General features: G+C 34.8%; 1 protein-coding gene across 3 annotated transcripts; it reads left to right on the forward strand.

Annotated features, from left to right (window-relative positions):
• Positions 1–1,777: 1,777 nt before the first annotated feature.
• Positions 1,778–9,025, forward strand: LOC143223502 (uncharacterized). 3 transcript variants are annotated; one of them, XM_076451571.1, is made up of 5 exons: positions 1,778–1,917; positions 2,506–2,647; positions 4,796–4,824; positions 5,411–5,677; positions 8,136–9,025. In XM_076451571.1, exons 2-5 carry the CDS (start codon positions 2,593–2,595, stop codon positions 8,721–8,723), a joined length of 939 nt encoding a protein of 312 aa, XP_076307686.1. In that variant the 5' UTR covers positions 1,778–1,917; positions 2,506–2,592; the 3' UTR covers positions 8,724–9,025. The 3 variants fall into 3 exon arrangements, with proteins under 3 accessions (XP_076307686.1, XP_076307685.1, XP_076307687.1); XM_076451570.1 differs by having other exon boundaries at positions 1,779–1,917; positions 2,569–2,647; XM_076451572.1 differs by lacking the exon at positions 1,778–1,917 and having other exon boundaries at positions 2,404–2,647.
• Positions 9,026–13,173: the final 4,148 nt, after the last annotated feature.

The following is a 13,173-nucleotide window of genomic DNA, read 5'->3' on the forward strand; positions in this document are numbered from 1 at the left end:
GGCAGTAGGTGTATTATAACAAGAACTGTCACATACCATTAAATTAGGTCTAAAAATGTTGGCAAAGTGGGAGTGTTTTAATAGTTGTCTTCTTTCTTCTCTGAAACTTGTAAGTTTTGATTGGCCGATTGGTAGCCAGTCACTATTATAGTGCACTCATGCTCCATAATACAGAGAGAATTGTTAGGGCAAGAGGATTCGAAAAAACGAATCTTTGGATTTATAGTCCCGGTACGTTAACTTCTAAATCACTCCAGTCTCTTCTTTTGGTTAGTCTATTTGTTTTGAGATTGAGGATTTCAAACTTTGAGATAACTGTTTGTTTCTTTCGTGATAACAATGACCGGCATGGCCAGGTGATTAAGGCATTCGACTCGTAATCCGAGGGTCGCGGGTTTGAAAGACCGTCACATCAAATATGCTCGCCCTTTCAGCTGTGGAGGCGTTATAATGTGACGGTCAATCCCACTATTCGTTGGTAAAAGAATAGCCCAAGAGGTGGCGGTAGATGGTGATGACTAGCTGCTTTCCATCTAGTTTTACACTGTTAAATTAAAGACAGCTAACGCAGATAGCCCTCATGTAGCTTTGCGCAAAATCCAAAACAAACCAAACCAACCGTGATGACGAAAAACCAACTTGAAGTAAAAATGTATCTGAAGACGGCTGGGCCTTCTGCTAATACAGCGGTAAGTCTACGGACTTACAACACTAAAATCAGGGGTTCAATTCCCCTCGGTGTGCTTAGCAGATAGCTTGATGTGGTTTTGCTGTGAGAGAAACACACACACACAAGATGGCTGGTGTGGGTATTAAGACTTTAATTAAAATAAAGTACAGAACAACGTTTCGACCTCAGATTACCTTCAGGTCAACAAAGAGAGTTTGCAACTGAGTTAACCTAAAGATGATCCGAGAAGGTCGAAATGTTGTTCTCTACTTTATTTTAATCAACATTTTAATACCCATACCAGCCGTCTTGAGATATATGTTTGTTTAGAATTAAACACAAAGCTACACAATGGACTATTTGTACTCTGCCTACCACGAGTTTCGAAATCCGGTTTTTAGCGGTAAAGTCGGCAGACATACTGCTGTTTCACTGGAGAGCTTAAGATAATTTAATATTAAACTGTTAATATAAAATTGTACTATTGTGCTAGCTACAAGTATGTTTTTGTTATTGTTGCTTTGTTTCCAGGTTGGGTTCGAATGTTCACCTTCACAAAAATGGTCTCGAACTGAAAATAAATAGAGAATCTCTGGTCTAGAGGAAGAGAGATTTGTGAGCCATGTTTCCTCGTATTCACTGTTTGAAAATATTAAGCAGTAGGCCATGCCCATTTCAATTAGCCCCGAAATAGCTGTCCACGTATAAGCTTATATATTTGTCAATAATCCATACCCACCGGTATCAGATTTTCAAAATGTAAATTATTGTTTTGTAATTGATAGTTGCTAATAATAGCCATAATTCATCTTTATACGTAGGCTGCATGCTAAAGTTCAATATAAACAGCAGAAAAAGGAAGTTTATTGTGACGCACGTGCAAGTTGATAAGTGCACAACCGTTCATCACGAACAAACCCAATACGGTTACAGTAGCTATAAAACAAACACTTTCACTTTCGTCGTGGCAGCGTGTACGGGAACCTTGACCTTAGCCAGCACGAACTGGAGAGGAAAGGGGGACAAGCCAGTGTTAATTTTCAACAACCATTTAGCCACTTAATAAAGCTTCATTCGCCGAAGGTTGTGGTTACGATGGACTTTCCCAAGGATTTTTTTTTCCCATCCCACACTATGTAAGAATATTTAAAGCAATCGGATGAAGGTATAACTACACTTTCGATTAATTATTTCTGGCTAAAAGAAGTTTCCTCTATTACCACAACAACTTATGTGCCAGTGGAAAAGTAAGTTTCATCTACTACAAGTGCCAAATTTTATATGTTTCTTAACATATTTTCCATTATATTAGTATAGTATATTTAAGAAAACTGGTAATTCTTCACTAGACATGTCAAATATTTATCGAAAACATTTAATAACTTTGACGAAATTTAAATTCGAAAAATTTTGTTCGAGGGTTTTTAACTTAAGTAAAAAAAAACAGGAAGTTACAAAACTTATTTTAATTAGTGTGAATTATATTTTATTGTACGTGTAATTGTTTTCCAGTGACATAACAATAGTATTTTTACAGTTGTTAAGAACAGAAAAAAAATTTCACTGACAGGTAAACAGAAACAGGCGTTACTTTGCTACTTCTGGCAATTTTCCAATGTCAGGTATTACAGTACTGTTGTAGTAAAGGAAATAATTTAAAGAATCACATTATATACGACTAATAATAAAATAAAACAAAGCTTTAAAAAACACTTATAATTGTGAAGAAACGCGCTGCGGAATCACAGGTGTGATTTCTTAGCAACTTTATGTATGCTTGTGTTTGTGAACACGTACAATAGAAATATCAGTTAAACCTTTTTTTAACAATCTAGATGTCCGTAAATAGCACGTATTGTAACTACTGACAACCAACGGTCTTTTCCTCATTGTTGTAGTTTGGATTGAACAGTTATAAAAGGATGAGCCAAGACGATCAGTGGAAGTGGATTATTACTGCCATCTTACTTGTAGTGGGTGAGTAAAATCTCAGAAAAAAGAAAATAAATTTTGACTTATTCCAATCGGGAAAACACATTCACTCTTACGATTTTGGTTTTTGGATGTAATGTTTCAAAACTTAAAGAATATTTTGAATAATTTGATAAAATTCTAAGTGTTCCAGACCATAAAGTTGTTCGGTCGGCTTTCCCTTCCAAACATTATGTGATTGCCCATAATGTTTTTGTTTTAAAAAAATACTAACTATTTTTGCTCACTGACAATTCAATTTATTTACCATCTAATGTGGTTGCGTCTGTTGAAGTCATTTCGTAATCTGTCTTTATGTTTGATTGGTTAATAGTTACTTTATCAATGTATTTTTCATACATACATATATATGTATATAATATTAAGCACACTAAGAATCGCGCGTCTTTGTCATTTATGGAATTTTACTTGTTATTGTACAACGGTAAGTCTTTCGATTTACAACCCTAAAACCAGGGGCTCGATTCTCCTCGGTGGACCCAGCAGATAGCCCGATGTGGCTTTGGTATAATTGTTTGTTTGTTTTGTTTTCTGAAATTCGCACAAAGTACTCGAGGGCTATCTGTGTTAACCGTCCCTAATTTAGCAGTGTAAGACTAGAGGGTAGGCAGCTAGTCATCACCACCCACCGTCAACTCTTGGGCTACTCTTTCACCAACGAATAGTGGGATTGACCGTCACATTATAACACCCCCACGGCTGAAAGGGCGAGCATGTTTGGCGCGATGGGGACGCGAACCCGCGCCCCTCAGATTACGAGTCGCACGCCTTAACACGCTTGGCCATGCCGGGCCAGGCTTTGGTATAAGAAAACACACATACTTTTATTATTTAGTGAAGATTTTTAATTTTACACGTTTGTACACCAATATAATTTGATTAGTAAAAGAAAAGAAAAACAATATCAAACAAATGTTTTAAAAAGTGAGAAACATCATAAAACTATAGTTCATTCTACGAGTATTTTTAAAATTAAAAAATTATCTTTCGGTGTAAGAACGGTAATGCCGGAATTATTTAGAATAAATGACACTGAATAAATTATATAGTTGTACTTTATACATCAAGCGTATTAGTTAAGGTAACAACACTTGATACTTTGAAACAAAAGTGTTTCAATTTTGTGTTATATACATGAAATACATAACAATGTTTACCAGTTTTCTTCATACGTTAACATTTTATAAAAGTTATTTAATACAGTCTTATCCCCTTAATTATCGTTGAGGTAATTATACACTTGTGTGCGTTGAACTTAAAAGTTCATTTACGTTTTTTTCTTTATAAGTTAAGTCAGTTTGACACCTTTTCAGTTTCTTCAGTTTAACTGAGTAATTTTTGTATTGTCTTAACAAAAATTTAGCTGTGGAAAAACTGTCTCAGAACCTTCGCGAAAAGTTTATTGAAGGAACTAGTTGTTACTTAATCAAACCCCAGATGAAGTCAAATGTTTATGATTTTCATCAGACGAATGGACTTTGTTTGGTTTTCATATTTCATATCATTATTTTAAAGATTATTCTTGTTTACTATAGAAGAATATTTAACTACCTTTAGAGGCATTTGTAAAAAAGGAAGCCACTGAGATCTCTTTCAAAAATATGCTTATTTCAGTAGTATTTGAGCATCGATTAGGTAAAGTTGTACAAAACGTTGTGCGTCTTAAAGCTTAAAACAACTGATATAAATATATTATATAAGGTTCCTCGGTGGTAACGGGAAGGCTGTGGACTTTATATCGCTAGAAATCTCGTTTCGATGCGCATAGTGTACGCAGCACAGATCGCCCTTTGTTCCTAATGATAAACAACAATATTATATAAGACTCTAATTTAATATTTTTGTCCATTAGAGCGTGGCCAGTTTGTTGTTAACAAAAATATTATTATAATTGCAAAAATTTACTCCACTTTGGTTCTAAATTAGACATCTAGTGATGAGGTATATCGTTCTTCAAACTCGCCATTTAATGTTATAGCCAACAAATAGCAAAGCGTTCTTTTCAAACTTTCTGATAAAATATATTTTCATATTTTTCTATTTTATTGAATAAATGACATATTCATGTTCTGTTAAGCAATAAGTATTACCCAGTGATATTTATATCTTTTGTATTATTGTATTTCTAAATAGGACTACTATCTGATTCCAGTGGTACCCAAGTAAGTTAAATAATGCATTTCAAACTATTTCTTTATATTTTATTTTATTACATCAAAACTTTAATAAATGTATTTGAATTAAAGATATCTATATCTTTGAAACCATAACAAATGCAAATTTTATTATTATTATGAAGACAATTTATGATTTTATGAGCATGTCCTTAAAGGGTAATCTTTAAGAAATGTTTATTTCGTGTAGTATAAACAATTTATCTATCTTTTTCATATGTTTAGCAAGCTAAAACGATTATCTTATTTCAGTTCACTCCCTCATCCTTTTGAAGAACATTTGTTTTATCTAGACAAACATGTTCTAAAATAACCAGCCACATTTTTTTTTTGTTTAAAACTTAAAACACCTCACTGTCGGTGGTTTCCCCAGTTGTTATTTAAATACAAATGTTATTAGCACGTGTCTTAAGTTCAACATAATGGTTACTTGTATATTCTAGATTATTTTGTCTATTATTGTAAAGCGAGTTTAACAAAATGTTTTAACGCTGTTGAAAAACGTCATTTTTAAGTTTTTAATTTTTCAAAAAATTCGGATGTTTACATCTTTTATTTATATTCCGTTTTTCAGGTTAAAGGTGGGATCGGAGGTGGTAATTGGCAAGGTGATGATGGTAGTTGGAAAGGCGGTGGTGGAGGTGGTAGTTGGCAAAGTGATGATGGTAGTTGGCAAGGCGGTGGTGGAGGTGGTAGTTGGCAGGGAGGAGGCGATCACTACCCCACTAATGATGCTGGAGTCTTGGCAGATGAAATAAGAACGATCCCGAAAACAAGCTTTAAGTGCTCGAACCAACCCTACGTCCCAGGATATTACGCCGATGTAGAAACACAGTGCAAGGTTAGTCCACACAGACAATAAACATAATAATAAATAAATGATTATGCTGGTAAAATTTAGCACTTTTAGTTTTAAAAAAAACACATTGAAAGTATCCCCTCCTTTATACAAAGCGTCAAGTTCTAACGTGAAGTAACTTTACTCTTTTAGATTTTACAAAATATTTTAATCTTTGTTTTGTTACTCTATTAGCTGTTACATCCATTCAATGTAGGGGGAAGATAAAGGGGACGCTTGCATAGTGGGACCAGATTCGAACGTCAATCCTCAATATCATTCCCCGGAAGGCCATAAAAGTTTGTGCCATACTTAGTAGCAATCAGTCATAACGCCCAAGAAAGACATAGGGTCCTTATGGAGTGACAAGGAGGGTCATATCCGAACGCCCACTTTCTTATCACCTCTCTGCGGGCTCTAAGAGTACAAGTAAGGTTTGGAGACCATCGGTTCAGCAGTTCGTCAGTTGTGTCAAACAATAAGATATAGTGTTTCAGTCCCGTTTAATACTTCCCTGATGATTACTTTAGGATTTTTTATCTATTCCAGAACGCCTTTTCTGTAAATTATGAAAGGCCAAATACAGCTTGAGTCTCAGGTTGTATTAACCCATTAACAGCCTTCTATTAAGAATTACTGTTATATCGTTATTGAAGACTAAATGCAAATAATAGCGAACATCGCTTGGTTATCTTTTTCTTTCCTTTTCTGTTATGTTTTTATGTTTTCTAATTTCGCGCAAAGCTACACGAGGATATCTGCGCTAGCAATCCCTAATTTAGTGTAAAACTAGAGGGAAGGCAGCTAGTCATCACCACCAACCGCCAACTCTTAGGCTACTCTTTTACCAACGAATAGTGGGATTGACAGTTACAATATAACGCCCCCACGGCTGAAAGGGCGAGCATGTTTGGTACGAAGAGGTTCCTTTTCTGCTTTTGCTGTTAACAGACAATCAAAAGCGTAACTTTAAAATAAAGCTGTTGGAATTATAGGAGATTTACAAGAAGTGTTTATATGTTTGTAGTAAAGCACAAAACTACACAATGAATTAGCTGGGCTGTGCCCACCACGGATATCGAAATGCATTTTTTTAGTGTTCCAAATCTTGGGACCGGCCACTGTGAGTAGGAGGGGGCTATATAACGTGGGTAACTTCCACTGTGACTAAAACTTAAATTAGTCACGTGACTCACTATAGGACAAACAATTTTCCATTTTGTTTTTCTGGCAACCTCTGTGTTGATCTATCATAAGTATTAGTTTCCTTTCAAATTATCGACGAGCTTTCTATACCGTTCAATAGTGATGGATGGCCCGACATGGCCAGGTGGTTAAAGCACTCGACTCGTAATCTGAGGGTCACAGGTTTAAATCCCCGTCACACTAAACATGCTCGTCCTTTCAGCCATGGGAGCGTCATAATGATACGATCTATCCCACTCTTCGTTGGTAAAAAGAGTAGCCCAAGAGTTGGCGGTGGGTGGTGATGACTAACCCTCTAGTCTCGCACTGCTAAATTAGGGACGGCTAGCTCAGGTAGCACTCGTGCAGCTTTGCGCGAAATTCTAAAGCCAAACAAACAAACCAATACCGATGTGGCCTCGTATATTGTATCATACCGGGTAATTTATTAGCGTTTGCTTACTCAAAAAATGATTCCTGTGTTAAAAATAGAAGAGTACATTTAAAGTTTAAGTTTATCGCAGAATATTTTTAACTTCCGTTTAATTTTAAAAGTCTTACATGGTAGCACGCTCGTTACGTTATAACTATCCAGTTTGGAGAATATCTTAAACCATCAAAAATATTGAAGTACCTGTTTATTGTTTTTCCTAGAACTCAAATGCGCTATTTATTGAGTTGTATTCTGTGTTTAACGATTATTGGTTACATGTTTTTTGTTGTTGTTCTCAAATTTAGGTTGTTAACATATAAAATTACCAAACACTAGTTTAACTGAGTTTAGGTTTTCAAGAACAACATTTACTGTTTCAGTTCAATTACTAACTACAACTTCAATTAGAAATATCCAGCAGTTACAGATTTTGCGAAAACAAACATTTCATTCCACGTGAAGTTACCTTGGTTACACGCAGCATTGAAAATAGCATATTCGTTTGACATTGGCTTCATGTATATTGCTACCAAACTGCTTTTACTCGGTTCATGGCATTTAGGTGATAAAACTCGAAGTGGTGCCAAACCTGACCTTTTAGGAATTCATGTGATTTTTCTTACCAGATTTCATCAAAATTTATTCAACCAGTTCCTCACAAATAATTTTAAATCCATTCAATCTCTTAGAAAAAAAATCCAATCGGTTGTAATTTATTATTTAGTACTTGGATATTAATTATCCCCATTGTTCAGAAACCGAAGGAACTTTGTTAGCTTTGATAATGATGATTTCGTTTCTATTTCTTCCGCCTGTAAGTTTCTGCCTTTTTTGTTATTCAAGGTTTACCACATATGTCATAAAGGTAGAATGGAAAGCATGTACTGCGCACCAGGAACCGTTTTCAACCAAGAGATTCTGGCGTGTGATTTTGAGGGGACTGTAGACTGTGAAGCTGCACCAAACTTTTACTACAAAAATGAAGAACTTGGCAAAATTCCAGATTCGCGTCCTTACCAACCAAGCTATCCATCCCAACCAAGTTTTCCCTCTCCATCTAAACCACGCCAACCAAGCTATCCATCCCAACCAAGTTTTCCCTCTCCATCTAAACCACGCCAACCAAGCTATCCGTCACAACCAAGTTTTCCCTCTCCATCTAAACCACGCCAACCAAGCTATCCATCCCAACCAAGTTTTCCCTCTCCATCTAAACCACGCCAACCAAGCTATCCATCCCAACCAAGTTTTCCCTCTCCATCTAAACCACGTCAACCAAGCTATCCGTCACAACCAAGTTTTCCCTCTCCATCTAAACCACATCAACCAAGCTTCCCACATTCTACAGGACAACAACCAATTGGCATTGGTCATCCTGGACAACGTCCTTATCAGCCTCCCGGAATGATGATGATGGGACCAGGGGACTAAAATTGCTGTTGAAAATAATAACACATATTATTTTAAAACGGTTTTCAGTTTTATCTCACATGTACGACTTATGTTCATTTCTTTGTCTTGATATGTATAAAAGTAGTCTAGATTTCCACAAACCCTCGAAATTCTTAATATGTATAAGTAATTAAGTTAACTTCTTGTCTATCCTATCGTTTTCAATCATAGGGGTTTTCAGTGACATACCAACTTGTGGAGGTATTTTGGACTAATGTGTGATTTGGTGTGACTTTTACCTTTTGCTGTTATAATAAAATAAAATGATAATTTGTAACCAGTTATACAAGCACGAGTTGAAATAAAGTGTATAAGACAGGCAATGCAAACAGGACAGCTGCTCAGAACCCCCAAAAGTTAAAAATAAAAACATAAAATTTGATGAAGAAATATGAATGAAAATAGTTAAATAGTAAAACATAAAAGTAAAAATAGATCTATTTAAAAAATAAATAGGTCGAAACTTTTCAAGTTTATAAATGTTAGTTTTTGAATGTAATAATATCTTAGTTTTATTTTTTAACCTCACTTAGACCTCTGCAAGAGGTAAAATTCCATGAAATTTGGGAGAAGTAATTTGTATGGGTAGTGACATACCACAAGAAAAGCATAAAAAGACTTCTAAAATTGAAGTTTGCCCTGAGCCCAATTTTCCTTAGTTCGGCCCTGAAGATAGGGTATTTTTATATAAAATACTTAGTTCGTAACTGTACAGACTAATGTAGCACGAGACTTATTGTAGTGTGGGTTTTGTGATTCAAATTAAACTAGATCTTTGTTCATAATTTACGAACACAGTATCACATATACAACTGCATTAATGTATGATATTAAATGGAGTGGCATTTTACTGATTTCACATCTACTTCAGTAGTGTATCTTTTTCTAAGACAATGTGAAAACTACTGTTAATATTTAATTACAACTAGCATTACTACCTGAAACTAAAGAGATATTATCTATGTTGTCTCTTTGCAATGTGTGGAAACACTTGTAATATCTCATTATAACTAACGTTACTACCCATAACTTGAATATCTAGATTATGATCACAATGTGGAAACACCTGTTAATTTAAATAATATTAACTAACATTAGCCACCTTGACAAGAGTGTAGTTATATTATGACTTTATATCTTGTGGAAACAGCTGTTAATATATAACTATAGCTAACATTATCACTCGAAACGAAAAATAGCTAGATTATGACTTTACAGCGTGTGGGAAACACCTGTCAATATATAACTATAGCTAACATTATTACCTATGAAGAAAAAGTAATTGGATTATGACTTTACAATATGTGGAAACACCTGTCAATACATAACTATAGCTAACATTACTACCTGTGACGAAAGAAAAGCTAGATTATGACTTTACATCGTGTAAGAACACTTGTCAATATCTAATACAAGCTAACATGATCAATCGTGACAAAAGAATAGCTAGATTATGACTTCATAATATGTGAGAACGCTTATTGATATCTAATTAAAACTATCACTATCATTCGTTATGAAATATTAGCTAGATTATGACTAGACAATGTGTAAGAACACCTGTCAATACTTAATGTTAAGCAACATTATCACTCATGACGACAGAATAGCAAGATTATGGCTTTACAACGCGTGAGAACACCTGACAATATCCGATTATAACACAGTTCTGCAAATTTAAATTTCATTAAACGTCTTTTGCTTTCAATGATGGATTTTCCATGATTCAGCTAGGCAGATTTAGAAACTAGTAGTTTTTTTTTCTAACACGTAAATATTTTTTACAAATCTTGCAAAACAAAAAACTTCTTACTAAGATAAAATTATTTCGTTTACCACAACAAACATTTTCTATCACAATGTTTGTGTTCTAAAACGATCGATAAGACTCTCACGTCGCGATGGTTCTAGAGAAATCTATAGCCTGTAGTTGTAAATATTTTAAGCATAACCAAATGAAAAATGGAAAAAAAATGGTATTTTTCGATTCAGCGGAAAACAGATAAAAAATTCAAAACAATAAAACCACCGCTGGCCTCTGTAATTGACATTACCAGCCCTGTCGAAAGAATAGGTAGATTATATGACTTTACGTGTGGAAACACCTGTTAGTACCTGACAGCATTTATGCCTCTTACAAAATTTTGTATTTAGTCCACTGTAATTACGTTCATTAGCGACGTATCGCGAGACATGAGCAGAAACTTCCAAAACTTGTGGTCAGTCCAATCAACAGAGCGTTTACTCATTTCTAAGGTCCAGCATGGCCAGGTGATTAAGGCACTCAACTCGTAATCTGAGGGTCGCTGGTTCGAATCCCTGTCACACCAAACATGCTCGTCCTTTTAGTTGTGGGGGTGTTATAATGTGACTGTCAATCCCACTATTCGTTGGTAAAAGAGTAGCCCAAGAGTTGGCAGTGGGTGGTGATGACTAGCTGCCTTCCCTCTAGCTTTATACTGCTAAATTAAGGATGGCTAGCGCAGATAATCCTCGTGCAGTTTTGCCCGAAATTTAAAAACAAGAAAAAAAAACCTCGTTATGATGATGGTATAAGGTTCCGAATGAATGAAATGGGACTACTGTGTGGAATTATTCGCTGGTTATCTACCTTTTTGTAAAATAGAAAATGTAGAGTGAATGTTGAGGGTACCTTTTCTGAGTACTTTACTCCAGAAGCTGGTGTCCCTCAGGGAGAGGTGGTTAGCCCTATACTCTCCATCATGTATGTAAATAATATATCATTGAAGGATCCTAATCATGGATTCTCTTCACAGTTCGCTGATGATATGGCAGTCTGGAAAAATGCCGCAACACCAACAATAGCAACCACAAACATACAACCACAACTAAGTAGAATAAGTGAATACTGTTAAAAATATAGAATAATAAAAAAAAAGCAAAAACACAACTCGTAGTCTTTACAAAACTGACAAAACAGAAAAAAACTACAGCAAGAAATATATATAATGGCACACTACTTCAGACTGCTCCATCGGCAAAATTTGTAGGTCTAACCTATGATTCAAAATTAACTTGGATTAACTATGTTAACGAAATTAAAAACAAAGTGAGGCGAAGAACCAACTATGCTAGGAGTCTAACTGGCAAGAACAGTGGAGCATCAACAGATAATATACCAAAAATTTACAAAACATATATTAGACCAGTAATAGATTACGCAGCTCCAGCATGGATATTTGTAAACGATAAAATAATTAAAACCAAACTACAAACAATCCAAAACACATTCCTCACAACAGCATAAAGGGTTCCAAGAACTACATCATCTCAATTCATACACAAATATTCGAACATACTAACCATACCCAATAGACTCCTACTTAGTACAATAACGTATTTCGATAAAAATTGGATGAAAAACGAATTGCTGTGCGAACTAGATAGGTACCTCATACATGATGAAGTAAGTCCAAAACATCTCTCCTTGGTCAATGTATACTTTAAACATTAAAAAATAAAAATATACTAACATTGTGTGTATATATATATATACATACATATAATGAAAAAAAAAAGTGCCACCAACAAACTTGACATCTTGCTGATAGGGCAAAACAATACCCTTATATGTATCACAATACATGGACATTGCCTTGAAAAAGAGTCGGAGTAATATTCAGTTCACTCTGATCCAAAAAATGCTGTAACTATCACTACCAAATGCTGCAAGACCACATAAGTACGAGGAGGAGAAAGAGGTCACAGAGAACCTGACCCTCCAGGGTACGAATGTATCATACCCAAACACCGAGAGAGAGAGAGATTGGTATGTTCATGGCCAAAATGGTTATTTTTTAATAATAAAACTAAAGCATTCAGTGACTGAAGGCAAGCATTGTATTAAAAAAACAAAGATGAACATCGTATATTTCTCTGTTTGCGTGTGAGAAATGATTGAGAAACAAGTTCATTTAGTATTATATTTGAGCAGTTCAAACCTTTAACACACCACTAAGTTTGCATAAGACTAAAACTTCAACGTTTTCTACTCAAAATGATTTGGTTTGTTTTTTAAATTTCGCACAAAGCTACATGTTGTCCTAAAACAGTTAAATGTGTAAGTGCTGTGAGAAATGTCTTTTTCAATTCTAAAATGGATGATCAAAATAAACGTAATAATTGACCAAAATCAAAAGAAATACTTCAAAGGCTATACTCTATACTGTTCGCTTTTCATGGTTTTTTTTCTGATGAGAGCGAACAATAAATCCGTGGTATGTTTAACAACTCAATTTCGTTTTCAAGGTTTTTAGAATAAATACATACAGCTATTGAAATACGTGAATCTATTATTTTGAAATCCACGGTTCAAGATTTCCAATGTAAAACCTCACATATTTATAAAACCAGGAAATTTTGTTAAAGGCAAAAAAATTTTAAATGTTTTATGTTCAAGCCATTTACA

The sequence above is a fragment of the Tachypleus tridentatus genome, chromosome 8 (genome assembly GCF_004210375.1).
Source record: "Tachypleus tridentatus isolate NWPU-2018 chromosome 8, ASM421037v1, whole genome shotgun sequence".
NCBI lineage: Eukaryota > Metazoa > Arthropoda > Merostomata > Xiphosura > Limulidae > Tachypleus > Tachypleus tridentatus.

Excerpts from the sequence above, each read along its gene's own strand:
- LOC143223502 (XM_076451571.1), top strand. The coding sequence starts at position 2,593 with ATGAGCCAAGACGATCAGTGGAAGTGGATTATTACTGCCATCTTACTT. Across the intron at positions 4,825-5,410 it reads CTGATTCCAGTGGTACCCAA|GTTAAAGGTGGGATCGGAGG; the intron begins GTAAGTTAAATA and ends TCCGTTTTTCAG. Across the intron at positions 5,678-8,135 it reads ATGTAGAAACACAGTGCAAG|GTTTACCACATATGTCATAA; the intron begins GTTAGTCCACAC and ends TTGTTATTCAAG.